At 37.9% G+C, this 19,251-nt stretch overlaps 1 protein-coding gene across 6 annotated transcripts in view; it reads left to right on the top strand.

Annotated features, from left to right (window-relative positions):
* The first annotated feature begins 304 nt into the window (after nt 1–304).
* Nucleotides 305–19,251, top strand: part of LOC150086983 (cilia- and flagella-associated protein 53-like) — a 238,972-nt gene continuing 220,025 nt past the window's right edge. For 2 of the 6 annotated variants that reach the window (XM_090372872.1, XM_090372876.1), the window contains exons 1-2: nt 305–437; nt 15,989–16,092. In XM_090372872.1, coding sequence (XP_090228998.1) covers nt 16,015–16,092 — 78 coding nt within the window. In that variant the 5' untranslated portion in view covers nt 305–437; nt 15,989–16,014. Of the gene's footprint in view, nt 551–1,046; nt 1,166–15,988; nt 16,093–19,251 lie in introns of those variants that run through there. The other 4 variants (XM_090372870.1, XM_090372873.1, XM_090372871.1 and 1 more) reach the window with 2 other exon arrangements.

Raw genomic sequence — 19,251 nt, 5'->3', positions numbered from 1 at the left:
AGCATTTCAGGCTTCCTTGCACCATATGGCTAATAATAATAATAATAATAATAATAATAATAAGTTTACAGATGACACAAAGGTTGGCAGGGTTGTTAATGACAGTATGCTACTGCAACAGGATCTAGAAAAGCTGGACTGAGAAATGGCAGCTGAAGTTTAATCTTGACAAATGCAAAGTACTGCATTTGGGTAGAAGTAACCCCAGAGGAACGTACCAATTGGGCTCTACTACACTCAGGGTGATGAAGAATGAAAAAGACCTGGGCAAACTTCCATCTGTCGCTGTGGAAGTTGAAAGCTTAAATAAATTCAAGGAAATCTTTTAGAGCAAATGGATTTGTGAAATGGGATTTTATTTATTTATTATTTTTTTAAATTATTGGCTGATGCTGTATAAGCTTGTTTTCTTGCATCATATGACTCTGCTCACAGAGGTATGTTTGTGTCTCTGCTAACGCTAAGTTGCTACTGGTAACCGGCATATGCTAGAGTGGTGATTTGTTTGAATAATATAACCAAAAAATTTTAAGTACCAGTTGTTAGCGAGGTACAGTTATAAACATCGTCGTTTAAGTGTTTAGTTAATGGGGAAATACATACACATATAAGGGGGGGGGAAGAAAAGAAAAACTATTTATTTATATAAAATAAACAATTTCGTTAGGTTTGTGTTTATGGGAAAATGGGTCCACAATGCAGTTAAATTTTATAGAAGAGTAACAACGTTATGGGAAGTATATCCTCTGGCAATTCAAACTCTTCTTATCTTGGATAGATTAGAAATTAGCAATATTCAATATAAGTGTTTGGATACGATAATTTCTTAATGCTAAATGAGGTTGTGGGATTATATATGTGGGTACTCACATGTGAGACCGGCCTGTTCGCATAAAATGCAGAACTGGCTTGTTTACTTGCGCTAGTGTATCGGCTGCAATAAAACTGGTGGAACGCCATCCCCTTCGATAAATTTACTTTTTTAAAATTAAGATCAAATCAGTATTCTGGTTTTAAAACTGCCAGAAACAGTAATAAGGATCGTTATTACCAATTACAACGTGTGCTTGAACGTTCTCGTAGATTTTAGAATTCGGATGACTAACGTTGGCAACTGAATGTCAGAAAAGACAAGAACTAGTGTTAATATTGTTTTAGTTCCCAGGTATTTCAGTTGTTTTATATTTAGAAATTTTACTAAATTTTTAAATATTTGCAACTAAATATCCTTTGTTGTATATCCTAAATATCCTCTCAGACCATGGTGACCACACTCAGCTACTTGAAAATTTATTTAGATTTAAGTTGAAGTGATGGCGAGGTGTACTTTATGCTGAAAAGATGGTATTTTGTTATATTAACACAGCATCCTCAGACATCACCTTTTTACTTTATGAATGAAATAAAATGGTTTATTATCACAAGTTTGGGTCTCTGGTTCAACATAATTTTTTATGTAACTTTCTCTCTTTCCATTGAGCCTACCACTATGAACAGGACACTGGTGCAGCTATAGAATGCACCATAGGATGGTACACCATTGATGAAATTACATCTTCAAGGACCTTTCCTTACCAATTTCTTCAGAATGATGTAATTTCATATATTTTCTCTTATTGTTTTCATTTACTAGAGTCACAAGATAGTTACTAGAGTCTGTTTGTTTAGACTTTAATTGATGTATTTCAAATGACCATATATATCTTTTTGGAATTAGCAGGAGTGAACTAACACCTCTTAAATAAACATAATAATACCACTGTAGGTTTTGATTGCTTTATTATCTTTAAACAACACAGTTTATCTATGCTCAAATGGCCCAAGGAATACCTTGGACTGTCACCTTTTTGCCCCTTCTGGTAAAGTTCCTATATGTCATTGATAGAATCCCATGGGCTAACCTAGCAGCTTGTGTACATTGTTCAGATAATTTTGTGTGGGAACTGTAGAATTACCCCTAGATCTTTTTCATACTCTGTAACATACCAAAATGGTATGTTATTCTAGGATTATTGCTATCCAAATGCAGTACCTTGCATTTATCTCTGTTAAACTGCAGTTGCCATTTTCCAGCCTGTCTGCTGTTTTTAACTAGATCTCTTGAAGTAGTATATTTGATTACTGCTATTAACCACTGTTTCCACCATTGTATAATCAAAAAAGTCAGAAATCACACTAGAAATAACTACATCAGTATTAGTAATAAATATTAAAAACAGCAAGGAGCCCAACACTGACCACAATGGAACCATACCAATTGCATTAGTCTGTGATGAAAAATGATTATTTATAATCCCTACTGCATAACCAGTCCTTTATCTATAATAGTAACCTACTGCATAACCATTCCTTTATCTATAATAGTAACTTATCCATAATGCTATATTTCTCCAATATCTAATATAACTAAAATCTTAGTATATGATGTCAAAATTATTTTTTTATCCAAATCCCTTGTAACAGCCTCATAATGTTAATTCATACGCATTCAAAGATATCTTTTCTGTGCTAATTTATTGTAATATTGTAATGTTTTCGATGACTGAAGTCATGTTTCTGAATTTAATGTTGAAAAGCGCATCAAATTAATGAAAAATATCCCCAGGGGTTCACATCTGGTGAGTATGGGCTTGGCACACCCAGGATCCTGAGCTGGATATCATCATTCTTCTCTTTCTTGGTGATTCCCTTCTACTTCTGACTCTCTCTCTCACTGTCAGGGTAACTCGGAAATTTTTTTTAGCTGGTACAGCATAAACCTCAGGCTTCATTGCATTATATGGCTAGTAATAATAATAATAAGTACTCAGTGTTGCTAGTAATATTCATGATATATGCATTTATATGCACAAATGATTAAAACAGCCAAATTAAGCATATTCCCATATAATAAACATAACTAATGATTACCATATTTAAATTCTCATTCCTATATTAGGGTGAAACCATGTTTCTGTTATACCTATAATGTCATCATTAACTGGTCTTCAAACTCTTAAAATTTATTTGCTATACTGCAAGTAAATGTATGTGTATATTTGTGTTTTTAGAACTTTACGCAGCCAAGTAATTGCTAGTCCCATTTGGACCCTAAAAGGGCCATGTAATGCTTCCCTTCCCGCTTTTCAGGCTACTGCAATAAAAACAGAAGCAATTCAAGAATCAGTTTCATCTCTGCTTGCAGCTACTGTTACACTATTAGTTTGTGTATTCCCCCCCCCCCCAAAACTAGCAATTTTTTGATCCATTTAATACTTCTGTGATAGCATCAGCAATTATCCTTGCAGGTGCCACAAGGCATGTTATCTAGAAAGCCATAAATGTATTTATTCAAGTGGTAAAGTATCACAAAGGATGGATGCTAAAACAGATGAGAGGAGAGTTGATGGAAGTTTGCATTAGCTAGCATTAGTAGAGGCATAATATGATGCACGAAAGCAAAATTATATAGTAAGTTATATAGTAACCCCAATGATTCCCAGCAGTCTCTGAACTATCCTGCATCTTATTTTCCAGGCTGCGGCTCATTCCAATAGAAGCAGTGCAAGAATCACTTTCACCTCTGCCAGCAGCTACTGTTAATCTATTAGTCCTTGTATCCCCCCAATCTAGCAGTTTTCCGACCCACCTAGCACTGGCTTGGTAGCATCAGCAAAGATAGATAGATACAAGTTGATCTGTAACCAAGTTACAAAGGAGGTTAGGCAGGCGAAGGCAGATTACGAGAAATCTTTGGCAAGGGATGCAAAGAAAAACAGCAAAGAGTTCTTTACTTATGTAAACTCTAGAAGGAAGGGGATGAATCAGATTGGTCCACTTGATTTCGATGGGTCAACTGTTGATGATCCTGCTCAGGTAGCTAACAAACTGAATGAATATTTTGCATCAACATTCACACATGAGGAGTTATTCAGCAAGGGGAATAACTCCTCATGTGTGAATGCCAGAGGTGTATTCAACTCTGGCAGTAAGCTAGAGAATCTTGTAATAACTGAGAGAAAAGTGGAGGAGAATTTGTTGAAGATAAATACAAGAAAGGCACCTGGGGTGGATGGGATCTATCCAGTTATATTAAAGGAAGCAGCAAAGGAAGTAAGCAAACCCTTAGCCATAAATATGAGAGCTTCCTTGGACTCAGTGGAAGTACCCATGGACTGGAGATGTGCAAATGTGACCCCAATTCACAAAGGAGGATCAAAGGCTGACACAAGTAATTATAGACCAGTGAGTTTAAATTCTGTTCCAGGAAAATTAATGGAAGCACTGGTTAAAGAAGCACTGCAGGATCGTCTAGACAAGACTTCAGTCATAGCTCAGACACAGCATGGTTTTGTTAAGGGGAAGTCTTGCCAAACCAATTTGATTGGATACTATGATGCAGTCACAAAAGAACTGGATGCAGGGAATAACTTTGATATTATATACTTGGATCTTAGAAAGGTTTTTGATACTGTTGCACATGGAAGACTGCTGCACAAATTGGAGCAGTGTGGCATTGGAGGCAAATTGCTGCTGTGAATAAAGGGATGGTTGAGGGGGAGAAGACAGAGAGTGGTAATCAATGGACACTGCTCATCGTGGACTAATGTTATTAGTGGAGTCCCTCAGGGTTCAGTATTGGGTCCATTATTGTTTTCTGTATTTATAAATGATATTGATGATGGTATATCAAGCTTAATGTCCAAGTTTGCCGACGATACAAAGGTTGGCAGGGTTGTCAAGGACACTACTGACTCTATGCTACTGCAACAGGATCTGGAAAGGTTGAGCAGATGGGCTTTGAGGTGGCAAATGAAGTTTAACATTGACAAATGTAAAGTACTACATATGGGAAACAGCAACCCCAGAGCAACGTATCAACTCTGTGGTACTACACTGACAGTGGTAGAGAATGAAAGGGACCTGGGGGTGGTTGTGCAGGCAGATATGAAGTTTTCTGAGCAGTGCAGACGGGCTGCAAGAGTAGCTCATGGTGTATTGTCGATGATATATAGGAATTTTTCTAGCAGGGATAAGGAGGTGATTATTCCCTTGTATAAGGCAATGGTCAGACCACACCTAGAGTACTGTATACAGGTCTGGAGGCCTCATTTCAAGAAGGATGTAGAGATGCTGGAACGAGTACAGAGAAGGGCAAGAAGATTAGTGAATGGAACAAAGGGGTGCTCTTACAAAGAAAAGCTTAAGTTTTGCAAATTACAGTGTCTGGAGACTAGGCACCGGCGAGGTGATCTGATAAAGGTGTATAAAGTCTTGAATGGTTTGAGCATGCTCAATGCTGATGGGATTCTTCCTCTTGCTCAGAATAATCACCTGAGAGGGCATAAATTCAAATTGAGAAAAGACAGATGTAGGATAGACGTGAGGAAATTTGTATTGACGATTTATTGTAAACTCTACTGACTTGGTTGTCGTGCCGGAGTATAAACAGAAAAATTTATTCTTCCTCTTGCTAAGAATAATCACCTGAGAGGGCATAAATTCAAATTGAGAAAAGACAGATGTAGGATAGACGTGAGGAAATTTGCCTTTAGCCAGCGGGTGGTTGGTTGGTGGAATAAACTTCCATCCCTTGTCGTGGAAGTTGATAGCCTAAATAAGTTTAAGGCTCAGCTGGACAGGTATTTCGAACGAACAGAGGAGTGAAGTGGAAGTGGTTATTTTTTATTTATGTATTTATTTATTTATTATTTTAGTTATTTATTTATTTATTTATTTTATTTTATTTTATTTTTTTTGGCTGATGCTGCATAAGCTTGCTTTCTTGCATCAAATGTCTCTACTAATGCTAATGCTAGTATCAGCCAAAAAAACAAAACAAAAAAAAAAACCCCTTCCCATTTTACCCATCCATTCACTCCAAATGTTTGTCTAGTTGTGCCTTGACCTTATGTAAGTTGTCAACCTCTACTACAACAGATGGAAGTTTGTTCAACAGTCAACCACCCACTGGCTAAAGTAAAATTTCCGCACATCTATTCTACAACTGTGTTTCCTCAACTTGAATTTATGTCTCCTCTGGTGAGTAATCTGAGGAAGAGGAAAAATCCCATCAACATTGAGCTTGCACAAACCATTCAAGGCCTTATACATCTCAATCAGATGTGGGAAGAAGCAGTAGTGCGTAGCACACACTTCTTGATTAGACCGGGGTTCGAGCCCATCACCACCAAATATGGAGGATGCAGAATGGTCAGGGAATGACCACCACATATTCCGGAGCAATATGGCCTTAGTTGCTAATGTTCCTAAAAACCAAACAACAACAATATCTCAATCAGATCACCTCAAAGGCGCCTAGTCTCCAGATGCTGTAATTTGCAGAACTTAAGCCTTTCTTGGTAACAGCAACCTGTTGTTTCATTCACCAATCTTGTTGCCTTTCTCTGTACTCATTCCAGCAACTCTATATCCTTCCTAAAATGTCGCCTCCAGACCTGTGGCCTGACCATTGCATTATACAAGGGGATATCTTATACATCTAAAGAAAAAAGCACGGAATAGTTAAAGTTTATTGTGTGACATTGCTACATATGAGAACTTTAAACAGTAAAAAAAAAAAAAAGTAAAGTGCAGCCATTATCAACCCACTGCAGGATGGAAGCCTCCTCAACAATTCATGCTGAGGGAAATGGACCATGATCTGCCACGCTGGTTCAGGGGCTTGAACCCCGGTCTACTCAAAGAGTGTGTGCTACTGCACTCCCGCTCCTGCCCACTCGGCTACGGAGGCCATCTTTAAACAGATCATGTAACAATACCACAGATCACATAAGAAAACTAAGCTGTTTATGGAAGATCACTGCAAAAAAAGTTACAAATGGGTTTTTCTTATATGTTATTGCCAAAAAAAGAAGGCAGTAAATCATGTAGGACCTCTCCAGTCCGAAATGATGAAATTACAGACAACTAAACAAGAATTTTAGATGAAATGAACCAGTATTTTGCATTCATTTTTTGTAAGCATATTTGAATGACTGAGAAAATGAGTAGATTGCAGTAAGATTGGTGATATAGGCAGCAAACTCAAGTAAAGGACATTCTTATCAAAACTAAAGAACTAAAATGATCTTGGGCAGGACACATTGCTCAAAGTTGTTATTTAGGAGCATTAGCAACTAAGGCCATATTGCTCCGGGGATATGCAGTGGTCATTTCCTGACCTTTCTGCATCCTCCGTATTTGGTGGTCACGGGCTCAAACCCTGGTCTAATCAAGAAGCGTGTGCTACGCACTGCTGCTCCTGCCCACCTGGCTATGGAGGTGTCTTATCTTATCGCTCAAAGACATGATGACAGATGGACTACGAGAATAACAGAATGGTACCCAAGAGGAGCTAGAAGAAAACCTGGAAGACAACAACGGAGATGGACAGATGATTTTCACGAGTTTGTGGGTAGTAAATGGATGGCCATTGCACAATACAAGTTGCTGGAGAGGCCTTCATCCTGCAGTGGATTGAAAAATGGGTGATGATGATGGTGATATAATGATATCAGAGAAGCACCTCTCAAAAAACATTACTGAGGATGGTGATGATGGCATGCATCCAGGTATATTGTAGATTGCAGAAAGGGAGTCCATCACACCTTTAGAATTGCTACTAAGATCATTTCTGGACTCAGTTGATTCCTTGGACTAGAGAAGTGCAAGTATATCCTCTGTTCATAACGTGTGGGTGTGTAATATAGACCATGTAGTGCAGTGGTTTTCAACCGGGGTGCTGCAACAACATTCCAGGGGTGCCACGTAATTTGGGTTTAAGTTACTTAAACTTATTATTTTTTAAAATGTATATGTTTATTTCATTATAAAAAGGTGTACAATATCTTTTTAATTTTGTGGTGATCTATAATTGATGCTTACTTAGTACCTCTATAAAAAGAATAAAATTATTATATATTGTATATATATATAATTTGTATTATTAAATGTAATTTTTATAATTATATTATTGTAATAACTATCATATAACATATATTTTTTAATATTATATATATATATAGATAGATATATAGAATCGGATCTCACAGACAGAAAATTGAGTATTGAGTAGATAGAGTAGGGGTGCCGCAAAATAAAATAAATTACTTAGGGGTGCCGTTATTAGAAATAGGTTGAAAACTGCTGAAGTAGTGGGTGAGGTAATGGATCAGTAAATAAGGATGCAATAGAGAAATATCTTTATATAAGAATGGAGTTCTAAAAGGATTATAGGTATATTATTAGAGGGTATGGACAGGTAATGTGGGAAATGTTTTTTTTTTTTTTTTTTGGGGGTGCTGGATTTGGGTTTTTTCTGATGTATAAGTTTGCTTCCTTGCATCATTTGCCACTGCTATTACTAATACTGATTAACAGTTTAAACTGAATTTTTAGTATTATTATAGCAGTATCAAGCAAGAAAGCAAAGGTTATTTACTTTTATAATATTGATTTATTATATTAATTAAGTATATAAATTAAATTATAATTTATAAATATCACACATTTAATTGCCTTTGTATAAATTAGGAACATTCAATGGCTTAGCTTATTTTATTATCTTATAATTCACTATGTGATAACACATATATATTAACTTTTTTTATTTAATTAGTACAAACTAATATATAATAAGGGGGCTTAAAGGGGAACAGGTATCCTGTGTGTTGTTAGACACTCAGCCTAAAACACTGATGGATCCAATATCTCTCTATTGCAGAAGATTTAGGAGAAGTCTGGTTGGCCTGCCTCCCTAAAATCCACTCGTGCACACCTTCTCGATGGTAAGCCCTGTTACGTCACTTAGATGGCAACGAACGTGTAGAGTGGTTCTCTATAAGACGCCTGGTCAGCGTGAAGAGGAAAAGACCAAACCCTCCAGCATATGAAAGCACGACGAAACAAATACTCGATGCACCAACATCGAGCCATGATGATCAATTCGGCCCTGGAAAGATTGTGCAAGGCTCAAGGGGAAGAATTTTTTTTTTTTTCAGCCTGGACTGTACTTGTTAACAGGAGAGATTGCTTCTACAGGGATGGGATACACTTAAATAGAAAGGGTGCAAGAATATTTGCTGATGCTATCGAGGCAATGTTAGGTGGGTCGGAAAATTGCTAGCTTGGGGGGAGACAAAGACGAATAGATTAACAGTAGCCACTGGCAGAGGTGAAAGCGATTCTTGCACTGCTTCTATTGGAATGAGCAGAAGCCTGAAAAACAAGATACAGGATATTTCAGAGACTGCTGGGAATCACTGGGGTACAAGTAAACACATGGGTTGTGTTAGGGTAGCTAAGAATAGAAATAGGTGCATATATATTTGCGTGTACACCAATGCTAGGAGTTTAGTAAATAAATTTGATGAATTTGAGGTATTGCTCAAAACATCAAAGGCAGATATTGTTGGGATATCAGAGACGTAGTGTCACACAGATATAAGGAAAGCAGAACTGGAATTTGGGGAGTACAACGTCTACAGAAAGGATAGACTGGATAGGAAGGGAGGAGGGGTTATGCTATTAGTTAAGAAATACATAAAAACCAAGGAAATGAAGCCAGTGGACATCGCTGGACAGTGCAGTGTCGAGTCAGTTTGGTGTGACATAAGCATTGGGAGATCAAAATTGAGAGTAGGAGTGTGCTATAGGCCTAATGACTCTGATGAGTATAATAAGAAACTGTACAGGGAAATAGAGTGGGCCAGTAAATCAGAGAGTCTTATAATGGGAGATTTTAATTTCCCAGATATTGACTGGAATTTGGGGGCTGGTCACTCACACACTAGCAAGGCTTTTGTGGATTTATTGGATGATTGTTTTCTACAACAGCATGTCCGGGAGGCAACTAGAGCGAGGAATACTCTTGATTTGATTATCAGCAGTGATTCTTCATGCATTAAGAATTTGCAGATAAATGAACCACTAGGTGGCAGTGATCACAGTGTGCTGAAGTGGGATTTACTCAAAGAGGTAACTACCATTAGGGGTAAAGGGAAGGGTTATTGCTTTCGTAAAGGCGACTACGATGGACTGAGACAGTATTTAAATTTTATACAGTGGGACCAACTGATGATGTTACCAACAGCAAATGCAAAATGGGAAGCTACTAGGTTTTACATACCAACTAAGAAATATTGTTCAAGGTTTAGGCCTAAATGGATGTCAGATGAACTAATGAGGCATATGGCAGAGAAGAAACATGCATGGAATACATACAAATTAACACGTGACACAGAAGCCTATGATAGATACAAGTTGAGCTGTAACCAAGTTACAAAGGAGGTTAGGCAGGCGAAGGCAGATTACGAGAAATCTTTGGCAAGGGATGCAAAGAAAAACAGCAAAGAGTTCTTTATTTATGTAAACTCTAGAAGGAAGGGGATGAATCAGATTGGTCTACTTGATATCGATGGGTCAACTGTTGATGATCCTGCTCAGGTAGCTAACAAACTAAATGAATATTTTGCATCGACATTCACACATGAGGAGTTATTTAGCGAGGGGAATGCCAGAGGTGTATTCAACTCTAGCAGTAAGCTAGAGAATCTTGTAATAACTGAGAGTAAAGTGGAGGAGAAATTGTTGAAGATAAACACAAGAAAGGCAACCGGGGTGGATGGGATCTATCCAGTTATATTAAAGGAAGCAGCAAAGGAAGTAAGCAAACCCTTAGCCATAATTATGAGAGCTTCCTTGGACTCAGGGGAGGTACCCACAGACTGGAGATGTGCAAATGTGACCCCAATTCACAAAGGAGGATCAAAGGCTGGCACAAGTAATTATAGACCAGTGAGTTTAACATCTGTTCCAGGAAAATTAATGGAGGCACTGGTTAAAGAAGCACTGCAGGATCATTTAGACAAGACTTCAGTTATAGCTCGGACACAGCATGGTTTTGTTAAGGGGGAAGTCTTGCCTGACCAATTTGATTGGATACTATGATGCAGTCACAAAGGAACTGAATGCAGGGAATAACTTTGATATTATATACTTGGATCTTAGAAAGGCTTTTGATACTGTTGCACATGGAAGACTGCTGCACAAATTGGAGCAGTGTGACATTGGAGGCAAATTGTTGCTGTGGATAAAGGGGTGGCTGAGGGGGAGAAGACAGAGAGTGGTAATCAGTGGACACTGCTCGTTGTGGACTAATGTTATTAGTGGAGTCCCTCAGGGCTCAGTGTTGGGTCCATTATTGTTTTCTGTATTTATAAATGATATTGATGATGGTATATCAAGCTTAATGTCGAAGTTTGCAGACGATACAAAGGTAGGCAGGGTTGTCAAGGACACTACTGACACTATGCTGCTGCAACAGGATCTGGAAAGGTTGAGAAGATGGGCTGAGAGGTGGCAAATGAAGTTTAACATTGACAAATGTAAAGTACTACACATGGGAAACAGCAACCCCAGAGCAATGTATCAACTCTGTGGTACTACACTGACAGTGGTAGAGAATGAAAGGGACCTGGGGGTGGTTGTGCAGGCAGATATGAAGTTCTCTGAGTAGTGCAGATGGGCTGCAAGAGTAGCTCATGGTGTATTGTCGATGATATATAGGAATTTTTCTAGCAGGGATAAGGAGGTGATTATTCCCTTGTATAAGGCAATGATCAGGCGACACGTAGAGTACTGTATACAGGTCTGGAGGCTTCATTTCAAGAAGGATGTAGTGCTGCTGGAACGAGTACAGAGAAGGGCAACAAGATTAGTGAATGGAACAAAGGGGTGCTCTTATGAAGAAAGGCTTAAGTTTTGCAAATTACAGTGTCTGGAGACTAGGCACCAGCGAGGTGATCTGATAGAGGTGTATAAAGCCTTGAATGGTTTGAGCATGCTCAATGCTGATGGGATTCTTCCTCTTGCTCAGAATAATCACCTGAGAGGGCATAAATTCAAATTGAGGAAAGACAGATTTAGGGCAGACGTGCGGAAATTTGCCTTTAGCCAGCGGGTGGTTGGTTGGTGGAACAGACTTCCATCCCTTGTCGTGGAAGTTGATAGCCTAAATAAGTTTAAGGCTCAGCTGGACAGGTATTTCGAACGAACAGAGGGGTGAAGTGGAAGTGGTTTTTTTTTTGGTTTTTTTTCTGGCTGATGCTGCATAAGTTTGCTTTCTTGCATCAGATGCCTCTACTAATGCTACTGAAGAGGTTGAAGAAATGTACACCAAAATTGAGAGTCTTCTAGATGAGCAGAAAACCCACTACACTATTATTATGGGAGACTTCAATGCTAAGGATGGAAAAAGACAAAACAGCGCAGAAAGGGTAACTATAGGAAATTTTGGAATTGGTGAAAGAAATGAAAGAGGTGAAAGACTTGTGGAATTTGCAGGATCTCAAGGACTGTCAGTAATGAACACTTTTTTCAAGAAAAGGGTGAACAGAAAGTGGACATGGAAGAGTCCAAATGGATTAACTACTAATGAAATCGACTTCATCCTCACTAACAGAAGATATATTGTGAATGATGTTACCGTCCTGAATAAGGTAAATGTTGGAAGTGATCACAGAATGGTAAGATGTACACTTGATATTGATGTAGGAAAGGAAAGGAAAAAACTGACTCGAGTAAATAATACAAAGGTCTTTGAGATAACAGAAGAGGAGAAAAAGCAGTATGTACTGTAACTTAAGAACAAGTATGAGGTTCTGCAGACTGCTGAGGACCAAGATATCGACGAGGAATATTACAACTTTTTGAAAGTGATAAAGCCCATGAATCCTATAGGGAAAAAGAAATCCAAAGAAGAAAAAATTAGTCAAGAAACACTTGTCATGATGAACCGAAGACGACAAATGAAAAGCAAGAAAAACGCTGACAGGGAGAAAATTGAGTATACTGAGTTATGCAAAGCCATTAGAAAGAGACTCAGAGAGGACATAAGAAGATTTAACACAAGAAAAGTAGAAAAACCATTAAAGGAAAACAGAGGATTTAAATCAGCAGCCATGAGCAGTAATACAGAAAGACAAATGATACTGAAACTGAAGAAAAGCGATGGTGTACTTATAAACAGCAGAGAAGACATAATTTAAATAGCAGAAGACTACTATAGAGAATTATACAGGGAGCAGGGGAATGATGCCAGCAGTGGGGAAGATGGATTGCAAAGTAGCAACACATACGACATACCCAATATTCTTCCTGATGAGGTAGAACATTCATTGAAGAAAATGAAGAATCAGAAAGCCCCGGGGGAAGATGAAGTTACTGTAGAGTTGTTAAAATTGGGAGGAAGAGACATAACACAAAAACTGGCAAGGCTCTTCACAAAGTGCATTAGAAAAGGTGTGACGCCTAAGCAGTGGAATAATGCAATCATAGTTTTGCTGCATAAGAAAGGAGATAAATCAGAAATTGGAAATTATAGACCAATTAGCTTGTTATCCCACATCTACAAGTAGTTCACAAGGGTCATTACTAACAGATTAGAAAGAAAGAATACTTGATGAGAATCAACCGAAAGAGCAAGCTGGCTTTAGGACAGGATTCTCAACTATGGATCACCTTCATGTAATATCACAGCTAATGGAGAAAGCAAATGAATATAAAACACCATTATGCCTGGCATTTATGGATTATGAAAAGGCATTTGACTCCATACAGCATAAGGCAATGTTTCGGGCACTGGAAAGACAAGGCATAGATACCCCATATATTATGATTTTGAAGAAAATATATGAGAGTGCTACCTCCTTTATTAGACTAGACAAAGACAGCAGGAAATTTAAAATTGAGAAAGGAGTTCGACAAGGAGACACAATATCTCCGAAGCTGTTTACTGCTGCCCTTGAGGAAGCTTTCAGAAGATTAGACTGGTTGCAAAAAGGAGTCAATGCGAACGGAGAGTACTTAAACCATTTACGATTTGCAGATGACATTGTGGTCATAAGCCATGATCCCCAAGAATTAGAGGAAAATCTTAATCAGTTATGCACAGCTAGTAAGGATTTTGGACTAAAGATGAATATGGCTAAAACAAAAGTAATGATGAACAAGTATGCCACAGAAAGGGAAATAATGATTGAAGGAGCAGTAATTGAAAAGGTGGAGTCATATACTTATCTGGGACAAGTTATTAGCTGTAATAATGATAAATGGCTGGAAGTCAAGAGAAGAATAAATTTTGGATGGATAGCATTCAGGAAATATAGTCACATACTGAAGAACAATATCCCAGTTTGTCTGAAACGTAAAATAATGAACCAATGTATACTCCCTACCATGACTTATGGAAGTGAAACTTGGGCACTCACCAAAAGAATGGAAGAGAAGCTGAGAACTACACAGCGAAGAATGGAACGAATCATATTGGGAATCAGACTGTTAGATAAGAAGAGAAACACATGGATTAGGCAGCAAACTCAAGTAAAGGACATTCTTATCAAAACTAAAGAACTAAAATGGTCTTGGGCAGGACACATAGCTCGAAGACATGATGACAGATGGACTAAGAAAATAACAGAATGGCATCCAATAGGAGCTAGAAGAAAACCTGGAAGACAAAGGCAGAGATGGATAGATGAAATTCATGAGTTTGTAGATAGTAAATGGATGGCCAGTGCTCAAAACAGAAGGAACTGGAAAGTTGCTGGAGAGGCCTTCATCCTGCAGTGGATTGAAATTGGCTGATGATGATGAATATATAATAAATACAGTAAACCCTCGATTTAACGGACTAATAGGGGAGAAGGGGTGTCCATTAATGCCGAAAATCTGTTAAAATGAATGTAACCTTGGAGGGGAATTTTTTATTGTTCTTAATGTTAAAAAAAAAAAAGCTTTAATGCAATATACAATACTGTACCATATAAAATTATGTTGCAATTTGGCCTTTGATTTATGGATATCAGAAACAGTTTGTTTTTTTATGCCGTAAATTTCGCAAACACGTGCTACTGAGACACCTTGTTCTAATTTCTTAATGAGCTCTAATTTCTGTGTCACATTTAAGTTCACATGCTTTCTTTTAACTCATCTATCACTTGATGCCATTTTAAATTGTAAGGATTGCAAAATTATTTAATAAATAAAGTTACAATTCAGAAATCACAGAAACACTCTGTATACAACCTGACCGCATGATAGCTTGAGGCAGATTGAGACCAAAACAAAGCAAATCAGTAGACCTGCAGTTTAGTGTCCCGAGTCACGTTCAGCTCGCAAGTCACCGCCTGTTCTTATCTGTAATCAGAGAAAAGAGCTATTTGACATGTTTTCAGAAAGAATAAAAAACAATTTCCTGAATTTGATAATAAAAGTAGGTAATTATCAAAACAGTAATGGAAATAGGTAATTATTATTAATTTTTAATTAATAATAACAGTGAAGTTTTGTATAACCTAAAAAAATAATATAGTTGAGATTAATATGTACATTACTGTATTATTATTTATCTGGTCCATTAAATCCGAAATCTGTTATATCGGGGTCCGTTAAATTGAGGCTTTACTGTATGTTTAATCACTCATAAAATTTAACACCCCCACCCTTTTGAACACCCTGGTATGACTAGACCACTAATGAAGCTTGCAGAAAAGAAATATAAATGAAGTTATGCTTTTCGGTTACATTTTATAATTTGTAATATAGAAGTGCACAAATTTCTGGGCAAAATTTTAATAGATGAATCAGTTATATTTGGTGAATTAATTTTAATTGGTGAACATAAATCTCTTTCTCTCACACACACACACACACACATTAAAAATTTTGATTATACAGTACCTCAGTAAAAGCAGTCATTAAGTGTTTTTACGCAGTGGCCTACACTTAAGCCATTGTCTCAAAAAATTTGTAAATAACTTTTGCATTTTCATCTTTTGGTATGATTATGCACAGAAAAATCCAATTTGTCAAGCTTGTTCTTATTGGTTATTTGTTTGTGTGAAAATCTAAACATTAATAAAAGCTTTATTAATGAAATTAACTGTTAAAAACAATTGCAGTTTGTATTTTTTAAATTTTATTTATTATTATATTTTTTTTTTTGCAGAAAGGCTTGGAGGAAGTAATCAAAACATGGCATTTTTAGCAAAAAATCAAACACACCCATTTATAATTGATGTAACTGGTTACACACCATATGCTGTTGCACGGGTAAGGGTATTCATGCTAATATAAATTTTTATATAGTAAAATGATAGCATTAACATCAGGATTTAAGGTTAGTAACATTGGATAATTTTTCATTTACCCTCAAGTTACTCAGTTTGTGCTACAGTAAGCTATATTTTCTTTACTGATGTTTTCATTGTTTAGTCAGATATCTGATGGAAGATTGGATTTCAGTTGTTATTAAAACAGATATAAACTTTATAATAAAATGTAACTTCATTAATGAACTTGAAGAAATTTTATGTGATGTTTTATGTAACCTGTTATATATTTTTTTTTTTTTTTTTATGAGAACCCCAAACACGAGAGGTATTATAACCTATAGTACTTAGTACCATGCTTGGGTTGGAGGTATGTGTCATTACATCCTGTTATTGCTTTGTTTATAAAAAGATTAAATCCATATCTCTATTAAGATTGGCTGAAAAGGAGCCAATAAATATAACTTGTGTTACACTTGCTCTCATGACATGAGGCTTGCATAACAAATGTAAAAGAAGGAAATTTTTTGAAGATAGAAGGGAATTAGAATTCTCTCCTACAAATGACTTGATGCTTGTAGAAAAGAAGAGATAATCTGTATGTTAAACAGATCATAATTAATTGATTTGTGATTTCCATAAGCAGTTTATACAGTTACAGTTTATACCATCCATTCTTCCATCATCATCCTTCTGGCAGACAAAGGATGTCGAACAGGTGTGTTGTTGTACTTCATAATTGTACTGATTATGAAGCGAAACCCTGTCGCTCTTGCAGGACACTTTTGTCTACCAACCATTAACTGTCCCTCCCATCAAAGCCTTGGAACAGTGGGAGTTGAAAGTAAATGTCCTAGTCAACAGTTGGTTTCAACAAGGGAAAATAATCGAGTCCATAAGTAGTTGCTTCTGTGCCTCCGACTGCCAGATCCTTTAATTCTATGGACTACTGAAAGTCCACAAAGAAGGTGTACCATTAAGAACCATTGTCTCCTGTTGTGGCTCACCGAATTATGAATTGGCAAAATTTGTCTCAGGGCTCCTATTTCCCCTAGTAGGCAATACTGCCAACACTGTTTCCAACAGTGGTGAATTTATAGAATGGATCCAAGCCCTATCCATCTCAGATAATCAAGTTATGGCCTCATTCGATATTGTGTCCCTTTTTACTTCCATCCCTGTTGAGCTCACCATCACATGTGCCAAGGAACTTTTGGATAGTGACCAGACCCTTAGCAACAGAACTCAACTAACTTCAGATGATGTTTCCACTGCTCTCAGACTGCTTAACTGGTGGCACAATCATGTTCAGTGACTCCATTTACCAACAGGTGCACGGCACAGCCATGCGTTCCCCGGTTAGTTCAATCATGGCAAACATCATAATGGAAGATAATTGGAGGGTTGTGCATTTACAAGTATGCCAGATCCCATTACCTTTTGGTGTCGCTACATGGATGATGTGTTTGTAGTCATTCCCAGAGATTCGGGCAACCGACTCTTAGACCACCTTAACTCTCTGTCACCTTTCATAAAATTCACTATCGAACTAGAGTTGGGCAATACCCTACCATACTTGGACACCCTGGTCCAATGTGAGGGCACCTGCTTGAAAACAACAGTCTACTGCAAACCAACATGTGCTGGCCAATTTACAAACTACTGGTCAACACACACATGCAACCATCTTCTCGGCACTGTGGGTGCCTTGTTAACTTGCACCTGGACCCACTCTAGTTCTGCGGATGAGAGGCTCACCGAGATTGCTAGGGTCAAGACAGATCTCGCGAGATGTGGCAGTATCTTGGACACGGGCCTGCAGTCGCACCCTAGAGAGGTGCAACCTGCAACATAGCGACTGACAGGACCGTTCAAGGTAATGACTCCGCTGTGAGCGCCTTTATCCCATACTACCCAAACCTTTCACAGCAGGTTTCTAGGGCCCTAAAATCTAATGGGATAAGGTGTGTACAACTCCCAGGCAGGAAGTTGCAATCCTTCATCTCCAAAGTGAAAACACCCATTCCCACTTTACTACAGAGTGGGCTAATCTACTGCATTTCTTGCCGTGACTGCACCAGCTGCTACGAGGAAACTGGCAGAAGACTCGACAAATGTATTTCAGAACACGAAAGAGCCATTCACTTAGTGGACATAGAACACTCGGCCATTGCTGAGCACTTCTAGTCAACCTGACGCGACATTAACCCATACCGCAATGTCATGGTTGTTGATCAGTCTTACCCTTACTGAGGCCATGCCTGGTTGGAGTCACTGCACATCACATGCTCTAATACTTCTGTCAACAGAAACGGAGGATGTCGTGTTCATCCTATTATTGAAGCAACCATCCTCAAGGCTGACAAACATTGGCAGTGTTCCCATACCCATATGTTAGAACCATAAGCTTGAACTTCCGACGATTGGTTGTTGCATCACGCAGTTCACTGTGCATGACTGCCATCGCATGCTCTTAAGTTCTACATTCCTAAAACTTTCAGTCAAATGGTTAACTGATGAAGGGCTACATAAAGCCTGAAAGCTTTTTGTGTTACCGGTTACCGTATGTATTTGTCTTACTGTTTGTTGTATGTATTTAGCATTAAGCCAGTTTTAACTACAGCCCGTCATTTTATTTTACTTTCCATTCCACTCTGTTCTGCAAAATAGTGAATAAAAAAAAAAAAAAAAAGAAAGAAAAAAAAGATTCTTTCTTATTGCTTTAAGGCAGGAACTGACTGGCCTGGGCAGTTATGTGGTGATTGCTACCATAGCCAGTGGTGTTTGTAGAGTGTTACCGCTGCAAACAAAGTGAAAAAAAAAGGTGGGCCAAAATAAATTGTTGGAAGCCATTGGGACCAGCTACAGCCAGTCTGTTAACATCTTATTGTGTGGTATACTCATTATACAGTCCATACATGGTGCTAAAGTATTGTAGGTTCTAATACTTTGCTTGTTTGGCTTGAATAAATATCAGTAGGAAGAACACTCGGCCATTGCCAAGCACTTCTGGTCAACCCGACGTGACATTAACCCGCACCATTATGTCATGGTTGCTGATGTATAAGAGAGATAATCTTTCAGTAGCCTGAACAGCTACTTGGCGTTTCTTCGGATATTAGTGAATATGGAATATTGAAGCATTTGTTCCATATACTGT

This window comes from Mastigoproctus giganteus, chromosome 4, assembly GCF_048544385.1.
Source record: "Mastigoproctus giganteus isolate SK-2022 chromosome 4, ASM4854438v1, whole genome shotgun sequence".
NCBI classification, from domain to species: domain Eukaryota; kingdom Metazoa; phylum Arthropoda; class Arachnida; order Uropygi; family Thelyphonidae; genus Mastigoproctus; species Mastigoproctus giganteus.
Note: the sequence above shows the minus strand (reverse complement) of the source record. Positions and strands in the feature narration are given on the sequence as shown.